The sequence below is a fragment of the Aspergillus ruber genome (genome assembly GCF_000600275.1).
Source record: "Aspergillus ruber CBS 135680 unplaced genomic scaffold scaffold00032, whole genome shotgun sequence".
NCBI classification, from domain to species: Eukaryota; Fungi; Ascomycota; class Eurotiomycetes; order Eurotiales; family Aspergillaceae; genus Aspergillus; species Aspergillus ruber.
The window spans coordinates 227,649-248,186 of NW_024467328.1; the positions used below are offsets into that span (position 1 = coordinate 227,649).

Here is a 20,538-nt window from a genome sequence, read left to right on the forward strand (position 1 = left end):
CGAGACTGAGTGATGAAATGATGTTTATGTTTGGTTTGAGAGATTCGTGTTCTTCGCAGCTGTTTAGAGCAATGTATAGTCTATGTGTCATTGCTTAACGACACCCCGGCTTTACTACTCAATGTACATTTTGTCAGCCTTGTTGGTTCGGAGCCTATTGAGATGACTCGTTCTGGGTCTCATCCTATACGGAGCTTATTGAAATGATGCCATAATGGTACTTTGGGAAGCACTGATTGACAGGTACGATCTTATCTGATAACCCTTCTGCTATGCGTCATGACCAAGGACAATCCATCCTCTGTTCCCACTACATCAGGTGGCCTCACCTGCTCTATAATTACTCCAACCTTCCTAAACTAACAAAATGCAGGAACTCTTAAGGACGCCGCTCAAACCTCCGAGCATAACACACCGAATCCGCTCTTCGGCCCCCAGCATGGACGTATCAATCAGGCGCACTATGGCTAGTCCGGGAGGCTCCATGCGCAGATGATGGAATGTTTTTATTTTATAACGAAGGATAAGAATAACTTTGGCCTTTTATTATTTATAACAAGTAAACCGCGTGTGGCCTAAAATTGAAACCATGTGAGAATGCCGAATATTCTTGTACACAGAAATAGCGCCGTAGGGAATCACTCTATTGCTCTAAGCAATGACACAAGCCTGTCGCACATGCAGTGATGTCCTTATCAATGTCAACACTCTCCAAAGACTCCCACGGGTCAGCACCCTCTACACCATCCAACACATGACTCCCGGCTCCAATCCCCGCGCCTCTCACAGCCGTCGCAATGAGATACTCCCTCCCAAATGCCACAATCTCAACCCGCACATCCTCCACCAGCTTCCCATGCAGCAATGTCTTAACCCCCGTATACGGCCGGCCCCATTGCTTCGTCACATCAGATGCTTGCGGAACAATAACATCAGTAAATTCCAACTCCCTCAGCCAGGGAGCCAGGAGTGCCTCGCCTGTCATCTTTATATAAGCTTCTTTCAACGCCCAGTATGTGTAAAACATCCATAGGCCGTACTGGACCTCTGCCGCATTCCTTTGTGGTCCAGGTGGTAATGTTGGCCCGCGTGCGTTCTTCATTGTCTTCAGTTCACGCGGGGAGAAGACTTCAGCAAAAATGTCGACAAATTCAGCCAGTGCGTCATGTGTTGTTGGAGGATTGGACGCTCTGCTCCCTCGTTTTTCATCTGCACATGTAATATCGATCCCGACTTGTGGTACGGACGATAAAGGGGCCCCAGAAGGAACCGGCTGTGTGTAAACCACCTCGGATGAAGAATTCGATGGCGAATAGATAGTTCCCGCAAGCGCGACAAGAGACGCCTGGTGGCTAACATTGAATTCAACATTGGGAATGGCCTGGTGGGAGGATTTAGTAGTGACGAAACAAGGCCGACGGTGCGGTGCTGGTGTGCGGCTTATGTGAATTTCTTCCCATGGGATGCGACAGGTTCTGTGGATGAAGAAGTATTTCAATAGATAGGATGCCAGGGACATGTGTTTGTCCGGTAATTGGTAGTATTTCTTGACTGTTTCTTGGTCCGGTGGTTGGAGGGTTTCGAGGAGTGGGAGGGTGGAGGTACTTGATGTCAGTGACCGAGTGTCGATGTACCACCGGACAAGTGATGGTCTGTCATTGTGATGTTTGGCTGCCATCGTCGCGTTTGTAGAGATGAGATATCAAATGCGATTGATGGTGGTGATGCGAAAAGTGTTGTATGTCCACGGAAAGATTCAATTATAATTATTGTATATTGTGCTTGGTTATAAGAACCGTATGAACCCTAGGTATCAGCCTAAATACACAGCAATGGCCGTAACGCATGTTGCTGACAGCGACTGTTTTGCTGTACAGCAATCTCTTATCAGTGAGGGGCAACACGTGTTGATAAGGCCGGCCCGATCTTTCTCCGCCATTATATAAATAACGGCACGGAGTGGCTAACCACTTGAATTGGCTCAGAGAAGGTATATCATGACCAGAATTACCGTTGGAGTTCTCGCCTTGCAAGGCGCATTCGTCGAACATGTTTACTTGCTGAAAAAAGCTGCTGCTGGGTTCTCCTCAGGCTCGCAATGGGAATTCATCGAGGTGCGGACCCCGCAGGAATTAGAGAAATGCGATGCGCTCATCTTGCCCGGAGGCGAGAGCACGACGATGTCGCTTGTCGCGGAGCGATCTAACATACTGGAGCCGCTGAGGGAATTTGTCAAGTATGCGCCCCTCCCCTTTGATTTGCCTTGTCAGATTCCCTTTGATGGGTAGTATATTGACCATTGCCCTTGTCAGGGTAAATCGCAAGCCCGCATGGGGTACCTGCGCCGGCCTGATTCTACTCTCCGAGTCTGCAAACCGAACGAAGAAAGGAGGCCAGGAGCTTATCGGTGGTCTGGATGTCCGGGTGAATCGTAACTATTTCGGCCGCCAAACCGAGAGTTTCCAAGCGCCACTAGATTTGCCATTCTTGGAGTCGGAGCAGACTCCATTCCCCGCTGTCTTCATCCGCGCCCCCGTCGTCGAGAAGGTCATGTTCAACCAGGAGGGTGCTCAAACTGGACAGGAGACCATTGTGGCACCGTCGAAACCGGCGGCGGTTGAGACAATAGTGCGCGAGGTGGAAATATTGGCGAGTCTTCCTGGTAGGGCCGCTAGGTTGGCCAACGAAGGCAAAGTCAATGCAGACAAGGACACCGGAGATATTGTTGCGGTCCGACAGGGTAACGTTTTTGGAACGAGCTTCCACCCTGAATTGACCGATGACGCGAGGATACATGCATGGTGGTTGCGCCAAGTAGAGGAGTCTGTGAAAAACAAAGCATAGAGTTTCTGACATCCTATGTGAAATTCATCTGTACAGTATTCGCATGGCCTGGAGGTATTCAATAGACATTTTCTTGTTTGTCTTCCTTTCATTTCTGACTTTTGATTATAGAAATTGCCCTTGTACAAACTCCGTATATGCGCCAATAGATCCAATTCCAAGCCAAGATTACTTACCCTTTCCATATTCTTCCTCCTCCCGTCTGCGCTGGTCGTCAGCGTAGGCTCGACCGTAACCACCACGGCCGGGATCAAATTCTTCACGGTATTCATCTCGAACTTGGCCACCAGACTTGCCCCGACTGTGTTTGTCAGCACCAAAAAAACTCTTATTCCATATGCCAATCAGAAGAAGTGCCATTTAACATACCCATACTGTCGTCCTTCCTCGAAGCCAGGATCCAGATCCGTCCGGATAATTCGCTCATCGAGTTTTGTGCCACCGACATATTTCAAGCAGTCAAGGGCATCTTGGTGCGTGTAGTATTCAACGAAGCAAAAGCCACATGGTGTTTTGTTGAACCGATCGAGTCCCATAACAAGGCGTTTGACCTCACCGCACCTGCATCATTTCTTTCGCATTAGTACTAGTCATATAGTTATAGCATAGGAAAGGACTGTAGAGCACTGACTTTGAGAAAAGTTCGTGGATCTGCTCCTCTGTCGTGTAAAAGGAACTGGAACCATCGGTTAGACAACCATCACCATACAGCCGGAATTGTAACCATACAGGTTTCCCACATAAAGAGTGGTCGCATTCGCTAGCGGATCGGGGGCCTCTTCTTGCGATTCGAGTTCATCCTGAAACTTGCGCCTCTTGTTCTGTATCGGATTCCGAGTCAACCGTGGTCTGACGACAGTTTGGAAGAGAAGCATGCCGTACCTTTGAGATATAGTAGGCACTAGGCCGGTCAAGCCGGTCTACCGTGTTGTGCGTTAGTGTGCTCATTTTCAGACAATGTGCTCGATGTTGGTTGTTGTCGTTGAGCTCTGCGGTGGAAGTGAAAGGGAGCTCCGGAGCTTAAAGAGGAAATTGAGGCTCTTGGCGCGAGCATCCTCCAATTTTGCTCAAGCTCCGACCTCCGTTGCTTCGCATTCCCGCCAGGGACGCTTTTTTTAACTAGTCTATTTATTTAGCCATTTCTCGGTGACGAAATAGGATGGGAATAGTCTGAGAAGTTCTTCTTCCCTCTCTTTATTTCTCTTTCTTTCAACCTTCCTTCATTGGGCGCCGTCATCATGCCGAACGTCGTCAGTTATACTCCTCCCTGGCTATCTCGCCCTTCCCCAGGTGCCAGTCTCTTTTCTAGTACATCTGCAAAGGGCACTGCTTTGAGCACTCAGGGCAAAGTCGAGTATAATGGCCCTAAGAGGACACTTGCGAAGAGAGGAAATGAAGTGTTTACGGTGGTGGACAATCAGATCCGCTGGTCGAGCCTCACCAGGTTGAAGGATGAATGGTGGCAGCAGCATTCGAAGGCGAAGAAAGGGCTGGCTGCAGAATCTCAGGATGGTACTTCCAGTGTGTATTACAGGGTACGAAGGGAATTTCATAGAGCAATAACACTTGTATGCTGACTGCTGGTGGGCATAACTAGGTCTTGACTGTGCCTGTCTATGCGCAAATCCGACAACTGATTCCCTCTCCAAACGGCGCCTTCCTAGCGATTGTAACCGATCATACCGTTCATATCTCCGTCCTCCCCGATTCGTCGCATTTGTCCGGTACCGATGATTCTCCCATTCGCGTGAAGACCTACCAGCTTGGTCCTACGACACACGTTATCCCAGAATCCCCGGTGGTTTCCGCACTATGGCACCCGCTTGGCCTACACAGCAACTTGGGAAGCTGCATCGTGACTGTGACCGCGGACGCGGCGATTCGGGTCTGGGAACTAGATCGGAACAACCACTGGTCGTTCGACCGCCCTACATTGGCTATCGATTTGCGGAAGCTGGTGGATGGGACATCTTCTGACCAAGATTTCACGCCCTCTGGGTTTGGGAAGAGTAAGGGATTCTCTGCTGATGATGTCGATATGGAGGTCGCATCCGCTTGCTTCGGTGGCACTGGAAGCGAAAGGGAAAATGCCTGGGCACCAATGACCCTGTGGGTTGCAATGAAACCGGGCGATCTATATGCTCTCTGTCCTTTGCTTCCCTCAAGATGGCGGGCACCGTCGACTACGATTCCTTCACTTTCATCTTCAATTGTTCCGAAATTGGCCGCCTTGGAGGACGATCCGGTGGAATTTGAGGAGCAGTTGACGGCCTGTCGGCAGCAGTACGACTGGCTGACAGAAATTGATAATCAAGAGCCTTTGCCCATCATGTCCGACCCAGAAAATATTGCTGAATCCGAGATTTTCGCACGCCCTGCCAATCCCAGCGCCATTCCGAGGTTGCAGGGACCGTTCCGTATCGACACTGGTGATGAACTCGATGATTTGGACCTTTGTGATCTTCTCGTTGTTGCCTCCAAGATCGATACGGAGGATCTCATGAAGGGAGAGGATGAGGAGTTGGCAGTGGAGGACAGTACTGAAGACAAACTATCGGCCACTGTTATCTGTCTGTCGACAGCGAGTGGTAGAATTCACGTTTGTCTGGAATTGGACGGTGTGGAAGGACAGTGGCTTCCAAAAGCCAAAAAAAATGCTTTCAGTACTCCTTTTTCCGAACCTTCTGACCTGGTTCTAGTAGAATCTCTGGACACTGTCCGGGAGGGATCTCAGTCTCCGAACTGGCCCACCTTTACCAAAGATGTCCAGTCCAGATATAGTTTCTTTGTGACAACTCCAAGCGATGTCCAGTTTATTTCTCTCACATCCTGGGCCCAACGACTCGAAGCGGAGCTGCAGTCCGAGGATACTGCTGGCTCCAGTTTCCGCCTTCAAATTCTCTGTGAAGGGTCTATCTCAATTAGGAATCGTATCCTTCAGATTGACGGGGATGAGGCTGTTGTCAAGGGCCAGCCGGAACATCTTGCATCTGCCTTGGTCTACTACGACTACGATCTCGGATATCTCTTGCTCACGAACCATGCATCTCACCCGTATGCTGCTGTGCTGGATTCTCCTGAAATCTCCTTCCCGTCAGTGGCGGACCTGCGCCCCTTCGACTTGGGTGTCCAAGCTCCTGGATCCCCTATCTTGCCTCCTCGACGACCGCCATATCAGGTCCCTGCTGTTCTGTACACCGATGCGCCTCTGGACTCGTTCATTGACAAGCACGTCCCGCATCGTCAACGGCACTCGCTTAAGGAGCAAGTGCGCTTATCACCGGCAACGCTCGATTTGGTTGCTGCCGCTCACCGGATTTTGTCTGCTCACACGAATTCCCTCGAACGAGCGGCCTCCGATCTGTTCCGTCGCTGCGAGCGACTGCAAGGGGAGATGCAAGATCAACTAAAGCAGCTCTGCGATGTATCTGAACGCATCAAGGGAGTGTCCAGTGAGATTGGCGAGGATGGTCAGCGCAAAGAAGGCACTAAGAGCGGCGAGGCTCTTGATGAAAGGCTCCAGGCCGCCAAAGATAGGCAAGACCAGCTCATTGGAAGATACGAGGCTCTGCGAAGCAAGGTCTTGAGATCTGGCGGTCGGCCATTAAGTGAGAAAGAGAGGTCTTGGGTCTCGGAGGTTCAAGCCTTGTCGGGTTTGGTTGAGGAAGCCAAGCCGGAAGATGAAAGCAAGGAACGCAACCTGAACGAACGACTGGAAGATGTAAGTTCTTCATTTGGTCGAATCCAACCATCCATGATATGATTACAATACTAACGTCGGATAGGTCATGGACCTTGCGACCGATCTCGTTGCTGATAGCAAACGAATCGTAGCCAAGGCACCCTCACCGACTGAGCCTGGCAGTCCAGCATCTCCGCCTGCCTCCCAGCCAAGGGTCCCACAGAGATTACAGCGCGCAAAGATCGCTGATGCGATGAAGATGGTTGAACGAGAGTACGTTCCCTTTACTTCATTTGTTTGCTTGCTCCATTTACTGACGGTTTTGTCACTTAGATCTGCAGTCATCGAGTCGATCACTGCGCGTTTGGAACGATTGAATACGAGCGTCTAGGTTTTGGCAATTTAATCTGATATTGAGACGTATGATCCAGCATTCAAATTTACGTGATGTTCCGAGGTAATAAAATAACATGTATTCTTCTATACTGCCATTATTCCCCCGTAGGCAAACTCCGTCACTTCATTTCGTCAAAGCAAGCCCGTCTGACACGCTCATGCCCTCTCTTGATAACCTCCGGATCACAAGCCCTAGAAACATCGCAAGTAACCAACTTTGGACGACGGATACGTTTGCCTTTACCCTCTCCACCACTATTCTCGTTTTGTCCCTCAGCGCCCTTCTCAGCGTTCTTTTCCCGCTCTCCCTCTCCGTCAGATTCCACTGGCAAACCTGTGTCCGCCAATACCTCTGCCGCCGAATCCTCCATCTCCCTCACCAACTCAACCAATCTAATCCGTTCATTCTCATCATCGCGACACTGCCAGCACATATCCTCTTCGTATTCGGTCTGCGTGAGCACAGCGCCGGAGCAGTACTCGCGGTAGGGGCAGAGCTGGTATATGTCGTCGCAGATGCAGCCGCAGAGGGTGTATTTGGTGGTCCAGTAGTGGCACATTCTTTTTGTTCTTCTTGAATGTAGAGATTGGTACAAGTCGAACAGTAGATGTATTATTGTTTTAAGTAGATAGCTTGGATTATTATGAGAATAAATCACCATGGTCTGGTACACTGAGAAAATATATGTCCTGCCTTGCTTCTAACAAAGAATCATTCAACAAGAGGCAAAATAATAAACTCCACGAAATTACCTGCAGTGTCTGAGCTCACCTAATGGAACTCCATTATCTTACATCTTTGCTAGAGCATAGCCTAAGACAATACAAGGGAACCACCGTAGGGTTGTCATATCACGTGCCCCTTCCCCAAAAAGTGACAGGCGCCGCTAAACCTTATCAGGAGTTACTGGGTTAGACCTAATATGCATATCTATGTAGGCAGTCATTTTGTTATGATGTGATATAGATATTGCCCTTACAATCAAGGCTGCAGTCGGTTATTTGGATTATTGTGAAAGCAGTAAAGGAAATTGATTGAGTAAATATAAACTTGAAACCCGTAGTAAAAAGAAGCAACGCCAGGATACATTTGGAGGAATTTCCAAATGATAGATTTCAGTCACAATCTGGGAGGAATAAGACAAGCGCACACATGCATGGGGGAATGTGAGAACAATTCAAGGGAGAGATGGCACACACAAAACCCTCTCTTCTCAAAAGAAAAAAAGAGAAAGAAGGAAATTCCAGATCAGTCCACAGTAAACAAGATCACTTCTCCTTCCAAAGAATCCCAGACCGATCGTAGATATCCTTAAGTACAGCATGAGGCGACTCAACACACTCTACAACAAGTCTTCGCAAATCATCCATCACTTCCTCCCACGACGGCAAAATAAGTCCCTGTAAACGGCCCTCCCATTTCTGCATCTCGACGAGAAAAGTCAAATCCCAAAAGCGATACCAGTAACTGTACTGCATTTCGTCGAAGTTGGCATTGGCAACGCGTGATTCAACTTCAGCCTTTGCTTCCAACCAAAGTCTGTAGGGATTTTCGAGAAATCCTTCGAGGAGCTCGACGTACTTTTGCGCGTACTCGTCGTAGGTGCGTTGGTCGACAGTGAGTTTTATGGTAGAAGGGTCGAGTTTGGCGGCGGGAGCTAGGGTCGGGTCGAAGTTGGCGATGTTGTTGTTGTTTCGGGTGCGACGGGCCATGAGCCGTGAGACGGAGCTGATGTGGTTGAGAGCTTGCTCGGGGTTGTTGAGGGGACACATGGCGTTGAATCGCTTGTTGTGGTTTCTCTCGACGACTTTGATGTATTGCAAGGCGTGGGAGGCCGCCCAGCGGGCATTGTTGAAGGCCTGGATGATATCTGAGGGAAGAGATTGTTTTAGGGCAAGAGGGAGGACTAGACAGTCCTTGTCGAAGAGGTAGAGCTCAGTCTGTGGCATTTCGATTTTGGTGAAAGCTGAGATGAACTTGGTTACAGAGGGGTGGAATAGAGTCATGGTAATAAATCGGAATAAGCAGTTCTGTGATCGATTGAGAGCCAACAGTGAAGTTGAGAGATGAAAGAAAGGATTGCATGGTGAGAGGATAGAAATGCTGTGAATGCTGCCTGTGCCTAGACAGGCTTCACTGAAAGAAGGCTTGACATACATCACCAATGGATCATAAGGATAGTGAAAAGGACTATTTCATTAAACCAGATCTAGAAAGAAAATAAGTTGGGGTTGACCTTTTTAAGTTTGTTGTATCTCAAGTCAACGCAAAAATAGCCCCATGGGGAAGCTGAAACGATAGAACAAAGATATTTAAGATATTCATTAATGCTCTAATGCAACTAAAGACAAGACATTATCCTTCTAAATGAATCACGAGTGGCTGCATCGAGTCAGTCAGTATTTATTTCTTTTCACATCCCACGCCACCCCCACAGAACTCGTGACATATAAAGACATACCGTTGAATGAGGTGAACCCCCGAGGCCGTGTCGACAATACCACTGACCTGTCCGGGTTGTAGAGCAAAGGCTGCATCCTCGAATTCCTTCTGCATCTCGCTGCGCCCGAAGAAACCCCTTGGCAGTATTAGCCTCTGGCCAACAATGTAAGCTCCAGGATGAATACGTACAGATCTCCCTTCTTCCTGGAACTGCTGCAATCAGACTCAGACACCGCTAAGTCTCCCAGATCCTCACCAGCCTGGATGCGCTGGTAAAACCCGTCGAGTCTCTCGAGGGCTTCCTCCTTCGACCGGGTGATCTCTGCCTCCCTCCAGCTGCTCGGGCGTCTGCTGTCTCTGTGCTTCACGAGAAGATGGCTGCAACGAATCTTGCCATCGCCCTGGCCGGAGCCCTCAACACGACCTCCCGAGGCGCTGTGATGGAGTGCCATGTACATCTTGAGCTTTTCGGTATCGGTGTCCGATGGCGGTTCCCAGCGGGATTCCTTGGTCGCGGGGTTGAAGTAGTATGGGAGGTTCTTGGAGTTCGAGTGACGAACTTCCCATCCTGTTGGAAGACCAGTCTCGACCTATAAAGAGACACCGACGTCAGTTCTCGAGCTCTCTGCGAAAGGATGATCCAGGCAAATAAACAGACCATTGTGAAATTTGATATCGGAGATATGGAACGTATAGAATACAAGGAGCAGTTTGAGCTCTGGAATAGCCTTTAGCAACAGAGAACAAGTAGCTGCAGAGTCTTGGTATAGAACTGGCCTTCTTTCGAGCAAGGAACAAAAACAAACTGCGGGGGAGGGGCTGCAAATGAGACAAACCTAGCAAATGAAACAAACATATAAGGCTGCGTCCGTGCATTCCAGATCAGGAATAGTGCCAAGTCGCTTCTTCTGACTTCTTTTCTTCGCCGCCTAAAGACTGTTGACTCTACATACCTTGCTTTCGGTCCTTCTTCAACGCTACAATTCTCTAGTTCATTATATATCCAGCGATTCGCCTCGAATACTTTCACCACCATGTCCGCTAGTCCGTCTCCTTCCGCCAGTGGCGACAACAAGAGCGATCAGATTCATTTCCGTTTCTGTCGCGAATGGTAAGCACATCCCCTTCTCCTTCGATTATTTTCGCGCTGTCTTTCTATAATAGATAGCTAACTGGTTTATATTTATTAGCTCTAACTTGCTCTATCCGAAAGAAGATCGTGTCAACAACCGCCTGATGTTTACGTGCCGAACATGCCACGTCGGAGAGCCGGCTTCCTCGTATTGCGTCTATCAACACAGGCTGAACAGTCAAGTGGGAGACACTGCGGGCGTGACTCAGGATGTGGGATCTGATCCGACGGTTTGTCTCCCTGATTTCTGTACCCACTGTGGGGAGGAGATCACTTGCTTTGTGTGTGGGATGCTCCCGGATGAAGCATCCTCAGAGGAAGAGTACAGTGATTTCTACTGAGAAAAATAATCCTGGGGTCGTTGTCATGGAAGATTTTGAAACTCCCGTGGCTAACATGGTGTTTACTCTTCCCAGCTTCCACGATCCAACAAGCTCTGTCCGAACTGCGGTGAGACCGAAGCGGTGTTTTTCCAGTCTCAGCAGCGATCTGCTGAAACGGGAATGGTATGTTTCTTCTTCTCGCTCTCTTTTTTTTTTATTGATCCCTCAGTCTAATCATTAATCAGAAACTCTACTACGTCTGCTGCGCTTGCGCCAACGTCTTTATGTGATTTCTTTTTTCGCCGTCGCGGCCTTTTTACGATACCCTTTTATAATCCTATATGCATGGTTCGGAGTTTGGGATATTTGTCTTGGTGAAATGGGGGTGAAATGGGGTTGATTTGTTAGATTTCTGATTCTATTGGTACATAAAGTGGACATATATTAAACACGACACGCTTTTCATTGGTATATGTTACACATGCAGGGGCGCCAACGACAGGATCTTCGACCATTGCTTTCCTCGTAATTCCGTAGCCACGACACCTGCACTGCATCAGTATAATCATAGATAACCGGTGGACGAGTACTGACCGTTCATTCTGGTGCCAATCGGATCACCCGACTTGTTGATCAAGACACAGGCGTTATCGTCAAACTTCAGAATCGATCCATCAGGTCGCTGCATCTGCTTTGCTGCGCGAACAACCACAGCGTGCCGGATGTCTCCTCGACGGACCTTGTTCGCGATACCACTGCTCGTTGCGCTCTCGGGGCCGAAGTTTCGCTGCTTCTGTACGACAACCACGATCCGATCACCTAGTTATAAGAACATATTAGACATGGACATCATAGCGATAAGGCGAAGAGTCCTCACCAACTGTTGCGGGCCGCTTCTTCTTCAAGACGTTCACGCACTCGACAACTGCGGCACCGGAGTTGTCGATGCAATTTAACATCGTCTGCAAATCACCACCATTAGCATCCTGACTACCTCGCAGTCCCTGTTCCCAGTATCTCCGGTATCAGCACCCACCTTTAGTTGAATCATCTTGTTTGCATAACTGGGTTAAACCGCTCTCACTGGAAGAGAACCCTCGGAGCCAACCTCACAAAAGATTCCAGTTCCTCCGGGCGGAAGGTTTCGCCGAGTCCCGACTTCGGCCGGGCGCATTAGCCGCACTGTTTCTGCCTTCTGTCGCGCCCCGACTTCCCTTGGGGAGGTTGTTTTCTTTTCAGTCCATTATGTTGGTTATATTGGAGATTCACTCTTTTGCTTAATTTGGCGCTCCCGAATTGACGCTCTTTTCTGTACAATTCACCCTTCACTACTAAATAGATCTCTTCGTTAGACTTCCGCCCGCGAGCCGTTGTCCGCCCATCCCCTTTGTCAGAGACAATTCCAACCACTCTACCTGACCCATTGGCGGCCCTCGACTTCAGATCGTGTTTGGTTGTATGGAAATTGGCTTCGCAGGCATTCGTAATGCCGAATTCCAAAGCAAAAGCTAGTCCTTCAGAGGGCCGTCGCGACCGTCTTACGCTTGCGAAACTGGCCAGCTATGATGATGTCGCAACGGATGCGCTGGTTGACCGGGTTGGTATACTCCAGGTATTTACGCTGTATAACGTTCAATTCTGATTCTATTTATCATTACAGGCCTATTTCTGGACCAACACCCGAAAGAACCGAGCCAAGTACATTCCCATGCGGGGCATCCAAGACGACGACATCGGCCATCTCCTTCTCCACGATGTGATTGTCGCCAAGAACGCACCCAAGGCTGAGAAGGAAATACTAGCGATGACGGGACTGAAGAGGTTTATGGCGAAGCTACCGAACGATCGCGAGCGGGAATGGTTCCGTCGACACCTGCGCAAATACGTCCAGATGTACCTCCCAGACTCCCCATTCGAGGTCATGACGACGAATCGCTACACTATTAAGGTCCATGAAGCCGCGATTTGCGCTCGGAAATTCATAAAGAAGGGACAGGAAGTCAAATACCTCAGTGGGACCCTCGTGCCGATGACTGCGGAAGAAGAACGGGACTTGGACTTGACGCGCAGGGATTTTAGCATTGTGATGTCGAGTAGGAGGAAGAGCCCATCGTTTTTCTTGGGGCCGGCGCGCTTTGCAAACCATGACTGCAACGCCAATGGGCGGTTGGTGACCCGCGGGACGGAGGGAATGCAGGTCATGGCTACGCGGGACATTGATGTTGGAGAGGAGATTACGGTTTCGTATGGGGAGGACTATTTTGGCGTGGACAATTGCGAGTGCCTTTGCATGTCGTGTGAACGGGCGCTTCGGAATGGATGGGCTCCGCAAGTGGACACGGATGCGCAAAGCCAAGCACCAATCCCGCCATTGAACGATGATGACGGCTCAGCTGATGGCTTGCTTTCACCAAAAACATGCAAGGATGACCCTTACACTGATTCGGATACTTCCGGTGTTTCCACGCCTAGAAAACGAGCCAAGTTCAACCGGCCATGTTCCAAGCTGAGGTCTGAAGTGTGTCTCTCCGAAACTGCAGATTCGATTGAGACTTCTACGAACGAGATGCCTAGTGAACCACTGGTCAATGGAACATACCCTGAAGTTACGATTACCAAGTGCGAAGAAGAAACTAGCAATGTTACTGAGAACACCAATCTCAACCCGGCTACAGAATTAGGCGCACAATCGTCTTCTACTACTGACTGCGACTCCCCTACTTCCCTTGTGGCAGACGATTCTCAACGCTCTTCAGCATCAACAGCGGCAACTTCGGTATGCGAAGCTCCGGTTCACGTAAAAACCGAGGACGGCACAGCAACACCAAAAGGAAGCGCGGCCCTCGAGATCACCGCGGATAACATCGAACGACACCTGTTGAATGGTATCAAAGACGAGTCTTCCGAACTATCTACCTCTCTTGAGCCAGAAACAGAAGAAAAGCAAGACGACGCCGCCCCCGAGCAGCGCAGAAAACGGAAATACACCAAAAGAAAATGGATCATCCCCTCCGTCGAAGCCATCTCACGCGCCCGAACCCCAGGCGACTATACTAAAACCCATCTCCTCCTCGCCCAGCCTTACGACCGCTGGGTCGACTGCCACACCTGCAATGCCTGGTTCGTTCAAAAAGACTCCTACCAGACCCGTCGCGAATGTCCCCGCTGCGAGCGCCACTCTATGCTGTACGGCTTCCGCTGGCCAAAAACAGACAGAGAGGGGAACTCTGATGATGAAGAGCGCGTTATGGATCACAGGACTATTCACCGTTTCTTGTGCAGGGACGAAGAGGCACAGGTTTCGCGAAAGGATCGGGGTGTTAGTTCTGGGGTTACGCCTACGCCAGAGTTATCGGACGCGAAGACTGAGACAGAGGAGAGTAGCGACGTGAGTGAGGAGAAAAGGAACACGCGGGCGAGTAGGAGGAGTACTCGTGGACTGCGGATGACTATGTAAGAGCAGTGGAAGACGGATTAGTATATGATGATATCTATCGGGTTAGGTTGGTTTGTTTATTGGTTAGTTGGTCCGGAGTTCTAGCGGGTTTGGGATATATTTCTATATCTACTTGTTTCATTTTTCTTCTATCTACCTTGATTTGGGAACTCGCATTTAGGGCTGGAATTGGGCGCTTTTTAAACGATGGTTGGCTTTCGTCATGTTTTTGCATTTAGTCTTGTTTTTAGGGTTTTCACCTGGATCGGTCTTGTACACGATATCAGTCTTGTTTCAATAAAAATATTTCGGTATATCTGGTACTGGCTGGGGATGTTATAGGTTAGTCATAATTTTGATATTCTGTATTAGTCTTCTCTGATCGTCATCTGCGTTAGTGTGTTCATGGTCACATAGTAAAGAGTCTAACAGTACCGGAGAGTACTCTGGAGGGTACTCCGAAGTACGCTGTCTCCTACCAGAGATAAGAATCCCGTCCTATCTCCATGAACGACTGACTACCTTCCGATCCCTTTCCAGAAGGTATTCGATAACTATTTTCGGAAATTGGTCATTGACGATGGCTGTTAGGGATACTGTAGGCGAACGGAACTGATCGACGTAGTGATTCGACCTAGCACCTAGCTCCCGTCTGCTCGCTTATCCCAAACCCGGCGAACATAGAAATGTTTTGCGTGTGTTCATCAATCGTATGTCCAAGGTACATAGATTCCATTGAGGATTTTGTTTGCAAAATCAAAAGAAGTATTTAGTTGATATTACGTGTATAGTTGACTTCTCTATCGCCGACGCTTTTTCTTTGATAACCCTGGCAAGAATGATGAGTAGCTGAGTCCGGCTGCTTGCCATTGCTTAGTTGCATCCACAACGCATTGGGTTATAGCTTGCACATTCTTAATTTGAAACATGTTGGTGTTTGCGGTGTCTAGTCTAGGAACATTCTAACTCACCCCCGGAGCACCAAGACGGCTTGTCTTTGCAACATGGGCCTTCATTCCTTTTAAATGACCATTAATTGCCACTCTCACTAGTGGATTTGTTGTTGACCAATTGACCGTAGTCAATCTTGGGTTGAGACCGAGGTTAAAATTGATCAAATATTCACAGGCCAAGAGCGTTGATCCTGTGGGGTTTCTGCTGTTGAATGGAAACTTGCTCATCCTTCTCTCCGGTCCCGACATTGCTGCAACTCTCTGGAGGTTCCATTGCATCTCTAGGATAGACATGAACGCAGTGGCTATCGAAGATTGTATGTTTTGGTTGTAATATAGTCCCTATATCCCATTTCCTGCTTTGTTGACCACGCAACTTTCAACAAAGACGGCCAAAGCCCGCTCTGCAATACCCATTTCTAGCTAGATCATTTAAGTGCTCCGACATGATGTATCAAAGATCCGTTTCCGGTCGGGTAACTTGTTCCAAAGAATTTGAGTCAACAGGGGTTCGTCGGTAATCTTCCAGATTCTGACATCTTGGTTAAGGACTGTGTGTGTTAAATTTCGTGGGGCAACTGTCTGTCGTCTGTCACCAGAAAATTTCATGCGCGACTCCCAAGAAACCACTCTAGGACACTGCGTGGTTTTCTCTAATATTTTTCACCTCACCGCAACTGAGCCGGAACGAACAGCAGTGTCTTCAAAGGCTTGGTAAATTGGCTGCTTTCATGCACAAGTGGAGACGAATGAGCCCTTCCGGTGCAGAGAATCATAATAGATGTTGATATGCTTCGTGTGAGCATGATATTCCGTATTCTTGGACATTGCAATCACGCCCTAGTTGTCAACGCGAGCTATTGTTGCATGACTGGTGTATGGAAGTACTGATTCCACAATCTGTTTAGTTAGGCTATGTGGCCTCTTGAGTTGCCAGCACTATCGCAATACAAGCGTAAGTGTATAGGAACTCTCGACCATGATTTCTATGGAATATATTACAGTCACCACTTTTGGGAATGGTCCTGTAGTAACCAAAAGAGAACCTGTCAACTGCCAGGTTCCTCTCTGGGGCTTAAAGCCCAGCGGACAGGTAGTAAAGTTTTGGCCGTGGTCGAGATAAGCACCGATGTGGCGGAACCAACACTATATGCCAGTTGTTGGCCAGCCAGTGCTGATAGAGTGGAGGGCATTCGATGTGCATAGATGCTCGGGTTTGGCGCTTTTTCCTATGCTAACCTTAAAGAGGCTATCTAGGTGGTGAGGCCTAGTGCTAGCTAGCACCCCCCAGAACTTTCAAAGGGTCCACATGGTAGAAGACGGGCAAGATATTGACCTCGAAAGTATGTTAAGACGACCTCTCATGCGAGAGACATGGAGATATGCCCTGGAATGTATGGACCGGTCAATAATGAAGTTGGACTGAGTTGTAACCATTGTGCGTTCGAAATAGCAAAGCAAACTACAGCTCTGTCCCTTACTGTCACTTGAGGTGCTGCAACTTATTGCTGCTATCATTTTTAATGTTCCTTGAGAGAATCTGGGTTGAGCTACCAACCACATAATGCGCCATGAGGGAAGAAGTACACACCTCGTGAGGATAGAGGCTCAAAGGCCGATGCAGCACAGGATGGGTGAAGAACTTGTCAAGATAATTTTTAAAAGGAACAATGTTTTTATTTATCGGATAGTTTTGTTGTCGCCTTCTAGTGCGAACAGTTTCGTGTTTTTCCAAAGTGAGATGTGTTTCAAATTGGTGGCTTTAGCTTGGTGAAATTGTATCAATCTCATTAACAAATTAATGGATTTAAAAAGGTCATCAAATTAGTCGTAGGAATCGGACTGGGATAGCACCACCGACTCGACCGAGAGGCTGAAGAAGGATCCTTTTGTACACCTTGGCAAGTGGTCCTGGTCATTCACCGTGCTGTAAAGCTTCATTTCAGCAGTTTCCAGCATTGCTTCACTCATGTCTCTGGACTGCACCCAGTCCTAGCATCTACTGCTTTGTCCTAACTTAAATAAAGAATCTAGTAAAAAAGAATCTAGGCATTCAGATTGTCTAGACCTACGGGAAAGGAACGAACGTTATTCAGGAAATGCTTGATTCTTATCTCAGATAAACCCTAATCCTCTCCTACATTCCATATTAAACACCACCCCTCCATCAGTCCAACCCCAAGGAAGCCTCAGTCAAATCAATCGCATCCTCAATACCCGACGGAAACATATACCCATACAATTGGCTTTTGCGTCCGCTTCCCATTCCCTCACATTGAGCCGGCACCTTGGGATCGCGAGTGATTATAAAGATACATTCGTTGTGCTGCTCTAGATCTGTGAGTTTTTGAATTTCAATGTCCCGAGGATTTCAAGTCGGTGAAATATCCGAAGCGCTTGGTGTAGTCGATGGGGTTCCAAAGTATATTGACGGCAAGCCAAGTAATCGGGCTATCAAAGGAAAAGCCCGGTTCGCACTCTTCCATTGACCGGCCGATATCCAGAGGTCGAAGCAGCGGAGCAGTAAAGTAATATTATGCACATTGTCGTTTATATCATAACTGTAAAGTGTGACGTTGATATAATCCTTTAGTACATCCTCGGTTACATACCCTTCGTCTCTTAAAGTCTTTAAAAGCGTACAAGGTTAAATTTTGAAAAGCAGCCCTGTTTTAGAGGGACTTTAGGACGAAGCCGTAGTCCTTTTGTGTGGTTTTGAGCAATTTTGCCCAGATTAGGCCGTCGACGAAGAGGTTGCAGGGGAAATCATAGTCGGAGGATAGGGCTACTGCGATGTGGGTGTCGATTAGGGTAGTCATTTTGCGGAAGAGGGGGTTAAATTTCTATTTAGGTCGGGTATCTTTTTGTGGTCAGGTCGTAGTCTTGTGTTGGTAGTTGTAGTTGGATTGTTGACTGCCTGTTGAATTGAAAATAATGTTGCATGCCTCTATACATTAATTATGTGTTAGCCTACCTGGTTGCCTAGGATGGAATCCAATTAGGGCTCGAAAGTAGATAAAGATAACAATGAGTTGATTGATTGATTTTTTATGAGATTCGCTTCATGGCTATATACACAGGTATTCAAATTTTACGTCCAATGTCCCAACCACTAACGCCGCATCATGATGTTTTAATACTAATAATACAGACATAATCGTACAACGTACAAGACTAGATCAAAGCCTGTCCGCGGAACATACCCTCGCGAACTTCCTTGACAACATCCTTGCGATCCTTCTTTCCAACGAGCACAATACCACGACCGCGCTTACCCATACGACCCAGACGACCTAGACGATGAATAAAGTCGATCGTTGTGTGTGGCACGTGATACAGGATAACCGTCTTGACGGCCAAAGTATCAATACCTCGGGATGCGATGTCGGTCACGACAAGCACCTTGGTATTTGCTAGTCGGTATGGGCTCTGGTTGGCAGGCTGCTTTGATTCCGGCTCAATCAAGGGAATAGCTTCTTGTTCTTTGCGGTCTTTCTGGGCTTGCAGAATTTCATCCGATGTTGGTGTAGGAGGGGTTTCTGTGAACTCGGCCAGGATCTCCTCTTGTTTCCGGGAATCTGAGTCACGAGACAGAGAAACAGCATCGATGCTCTTTGATCGGAGGAACTGGGCAACTTCGTCTGCTTCCTCACGCTCATTGACGAAGACAAGGATCTTCTTCACCTTGCTGCTAGGATCCATATACGACTCAAAGGGCCCTGTTGGTTCCGCATCACCAGCTTTACCAAGATGCCAAATCACATCGGCACAGGCCAAACTGCGGTTGCCGCGGTAGGGATCTTTTTGGATGTCCACCACTCCGAGTTGGACGCGACGGGGGATAGCGTGCAGGTTAGGGGTCGTTAACCGGGTAATATCTGGGTAACGCTTTCGGAGAACGGAGTCGAGACTCCGCGGAATCGTGGCAGAACAGAAAATCAACTTTTTGAGCGATGGTGCGACTTTGTCGATGATTTCAGTCGTGGTAGGGGAAAATGATCGATCCATCAACGAGTCGGCTTCATCAAGTACCAGATGGCTAACACGGCTGAGGACGTACGGATCTGTTTTGGCGATGGATGCGAGGAGATGAGGAGTGGAGATAAGGACGTCAATGCCGGCAGGGTTGAACAGTACGTTCTTGATCCGGCGAGGTGTGAACTTGGACGAAATCATTCCCGAACGGAATTTAACTGTGTGCGAGAGGGCTTTGACCTTGGCGCCCACCTGAGCCACCAACTCGGATGTTGGAACTAGAATGATCACTCGAGGTCGGCCGGCATTGGACAACGGAGCGACTTCGGGTTCAACATCAAAAACCTGGTTTTTCATCCTCTCCTCTTTTTCTTTAGCTTTTAGTGCCTCCATGCGCTTTTCCTCCTTTTTATCCTCAACTTCTACGCGCTTCACGTGGTCGATTAATGGAATTAGATACGCCAATGTCTTCCCCGAGCCTGTTTCTGCCGCAAGAAGGCACTGATCGTAGTCTGCCTCAGACTCATCAACCATCTTTTTATGCTTTTGGTTTGGCTCTTCCATCAATCTCGGAATCGCTAAACGCTGGATCGGAGTCGGAGTGATATCCATCATGCCAGGAAGAGCCTGTGAGAAGATTGACTCCCGGACGACAGGCAGGATTGGAAACTGGTCGAAACTGGTGATATTCGCAAGCTTTGCTTTGATTGCCGTTCTCCGCCCATATGGAACCGGTGACAGGGTAGTTTGCATCTTCAATGCCTTGTATAACGGACTCTCTTTGTTGCTGCTCGTCTCTCCAGGATTACCAGAGCGCTTGACCTCGGCCTGGGATCTGGAGCGGGGCGTCCCACGAATTCGAGCTTCGGTCTGGTTCATTCCGGAAAACGGACCCCGTCGTTCATCGGCGCGGGGTTTCTTTAACGTAGCTTTGGCGACATTGGGCGAGAGAGCCATCCGGGCTGCTGAACGGCGCATGCGAGCTGTGGCCATAGAGCGGGCAGATTGCCCTATTGTCGGAGGGGTCAATCCATATCGAGGGAAGGTGGTGGCGCGAGTCTGGCAGGCCAGACATACGGGACGGAGGGGCAGAGGCATACTGCCGTTGGTCTCGAGAACTGTCTATACAGAAAAGCAGAATGGTAGCAATGAGTCGAGAACCAAGTCTATCGGGCTATCAAGAAAAAATAAGGCGGTCGAATATTGCCACTGACCGATCGGGACTAGTACAGGATCTTAGACACCTGACCCGTAAGGCATAAATATCCTGAAACATGTGGCAGAAACAAGGCAGCAGTTGCCATGGCAACTCCCGACAAGCAGCAAGAGTGACAGAACACCAGCTCGCGTCGTG

At 48.6% G+C, this 20,538-nt stretch overlaps 11 protein-coding genes across 11 annotated transcripts; 4 read left to right on the forward strand and 7 right to left on the reverse strand.

Moving 5' to 3' along the window:
- Positions 1-162: 162 nt before the first annotated feature.
- Positions 163-1,837, reverse strand: EURHEDRAFT_236841 (4'-phosphopantetheinyl transferase family protein). Its single transcript, XM_040778050.1, has one exon. The coding sequence runs from the start codon at positions 1,676-1,678 to the stop codon at positions 644-646; it is 1,035 nt and encodes a 344-aa protein (XP_040635411.1). The 5' UTR covers positions 1,679-1,837; the 3' UTR covers positions 163-643.
- A 160-nt stretch (positions 1,838-1,997) lies between these two features.
- On the forward strand, positions 1,998-2,844 carry EURHEDRAFT_464393 (pyridoxal 5'-phosphate synthase glutaminase subunit PdxT; the record flags this gene model as incomplete). The annotated part of the gene is made up of 2 exons (XM_040784954.1): positions 1,998-2,236; positions 2,313-2,844. 2 exons carry the CDS (start codon positions 1,998-2,000, stop codon positions 2,842-2,844), a joined length of 771 nt encoding a protein of 256 aa, XP_040635412.1.
- A 168-nt stretch (positions 2,845-3,012) lies between these two features.
- EURHEDRAFT_518248 (nuclear cap-binding protein subunit CBC2) lies at positions 3,013-3,792 on the reverse strand (the record flags this gene model as incomplete). The annotated part of the gene is made up of 5 exons (XM_040786651.1): positions 3,013-3,145; positions 3,214-3,405; positions 3,476-3,520; positions 3,574-3,665; positions 3,727-3,792. 5 exons carry the CDS (start codon positions 3,790-3,792, stop codon positions 3,013-3,015), a joined length of 528 nt encoding a protein of 175 aa, XP_040635413.1.
- Positions 3,793-3,926: 134 nt separating this feature from the next.
- Positions 3,927-7,016, forward strand: EURHEDRAFT_526107 (uncharacterized protein). Its single transcript, XM_040786973.1, has 4 exons — positions 3,927-4,379; positions 4,442-6,565; positions 6,630-6,799; positions 6,860-7,016. The coding sequence occupies exons 1-4, from the start codon at positions 4,083-4,085 to the stop codon at positions 6,915-6,917; spliced, it is 2,649 nt and encodes an 882-aa protein (XP_040635414.1). The 5' UTR covers positions 3,927-4,082; the 3' UTR covers positions 6,918-7,016.
- A 14-nt stretch (positions 7,017-7,030) lies between these two features.
- EURHEDRAFT_526108 (uncharacterized protein) lies at positions 7,031-7,482 on the reverse strand (the record flags this gene model as incomplete). Its single annotated transcript, XM_040786974.1, has 1 exon — positions 7,031-7,482. The coding sequence occupies one exon, from the start codon at positions 7,480-7,482 to the stop codon at positions 7,042-7,044; it is 441 nt and encodes a 146-aa protein (XP_040635415.1). The 3' UTR covers positions 7,031-7,041.
- Positions 7,483-8,191: 709 nt separating this feature from the next.
- Positions 8,192-8,929, reverse strand: EURHEDRAFT_389393 (uncharacterized protein; the record flags this gene model as incomplete). Its single annotated transcript, XM_040779779.1, has 1 exon — positions 8,192-8,929. The coding sequence occupies one exon, from the start codon at positions 8,927-8,929 to the stop codon at positions 8,192-8,194; it is 738 nt and encodes a 245-aa protein (XP_040635416.1).
- Positions 8,930-9,089: 160 nt separating this feature from the next.
- Positions 9,090-10,085, reverse strand: pin1 (peptidylprolyl isomerase ESS1). Its single transcript, XM_040782893.1, has 4 exons — positions 10,024-10,085; positions 9,555-9,955; positions 9,385-9,501; positions 9,090-9,305 (listed from the first exon to the last, which is right to left on the reverse strand). The coding sequence occupies exons 1-4, from the start codon at positions 10,024-10,026 to the stop codon at positions 9,296-9,298; spliced, it is 531 nt and encodes a 176-aa protein (XP_040635417.1). The 5' UTR covers positions 10,027-10,085; the 3' UTR covers positions 9,090-9,295.
- Positions 10,086-10,297: 212 nt separating this feature from the next.
- Positions 10,298-11,003, forward strand: EURHEDRAFT_416215 (DNA-directed RNA polymerase II core subunit RPB9). The gene is made up of 2 exons (XM_040782894.1): positions 10,298-10,476; positions 10,556-11,003. The coding sequence occupies exons 1-2, from the start codon at positions 10,400-10,402 to the stop codon at positions 10,836-10,838; spliced, it is 360 nt and encodes a 119-aa protein (XP_040635418.1). The 5' UTR covers positions 10,298-10,399; the 3' UTR covers positions 10,839-11,003.
- Positions 10,913-11,910, reverse strand: EURHEDRAFT_416216 (mitochondrial 54S ribosomal protein uL14m). The gene is made up of 5 exons (XM_040782895.1): positions 11,857-11,910; positions 11,698-11,782; positions 11,415-11,639; positions 11,066-11,366; positions 10,913-11,003 (listed from the first exon to the last, which is right to left on the reverse strand). The coding sequence occupies exons 1-4, from the start codon at positions 11,869-11,871 to the stop codon at positions 11,296-11,298; spliced, it is 396 nt and encodes a 131-aa protein (XP_040635419.1). The 5' UTR covers positions 11,872-11,910; the 3' UTR covers positions 10,913-11,003; positions 11,066-11,295.
- Positions 11,911-12,039: 129 nt separating this feature from the next.
- EURHEDRAFT_416219 (SET domain-containing protein) lies at positions 12,040-14,637 on the forward strand. The gene is made up of 2 exons (XM_040782896.1): positions 12,040-12,417; positions 12,481-14,637. Exons 1-2 carry the CDS (start codon positions 12,307-12,309, stop codon positions 14,275-14,277), a joined length of 1,908 nt encoding a protein of 635 aa, XP_040635420.1. The 5' UTR covers positions 12,040-12,306; the 3' UTR covers positions 14,278-14,637.
- Positions 14,638-17,376: 2,739 nt separating this feature from the next.
- mrh4 (ATP-dependent RNA helicase MRH4) lies at positions 17,377-20,322 on the reverse strand (the record flags this gene model as incomplete). Its single annotated transcript, XM_040779780.1, has 2 exons — positions 18,413-20,322; positions 17,377-17,540 (listed from the first exon to the last, which is right to left on the reverse strand). The coding sequence occupies exons 1-2, from the start codon at positions 20,280-20,282 to the stop codon at positions 17,377-17,379; spliced, it is 2,034 nt and encodes a 677-aa protein (XP_040635421.1). The 5' UTR covers positions 20,283-20,322.
- Positions 20,323-20,538: the final 216 nt, after the last annotated feature.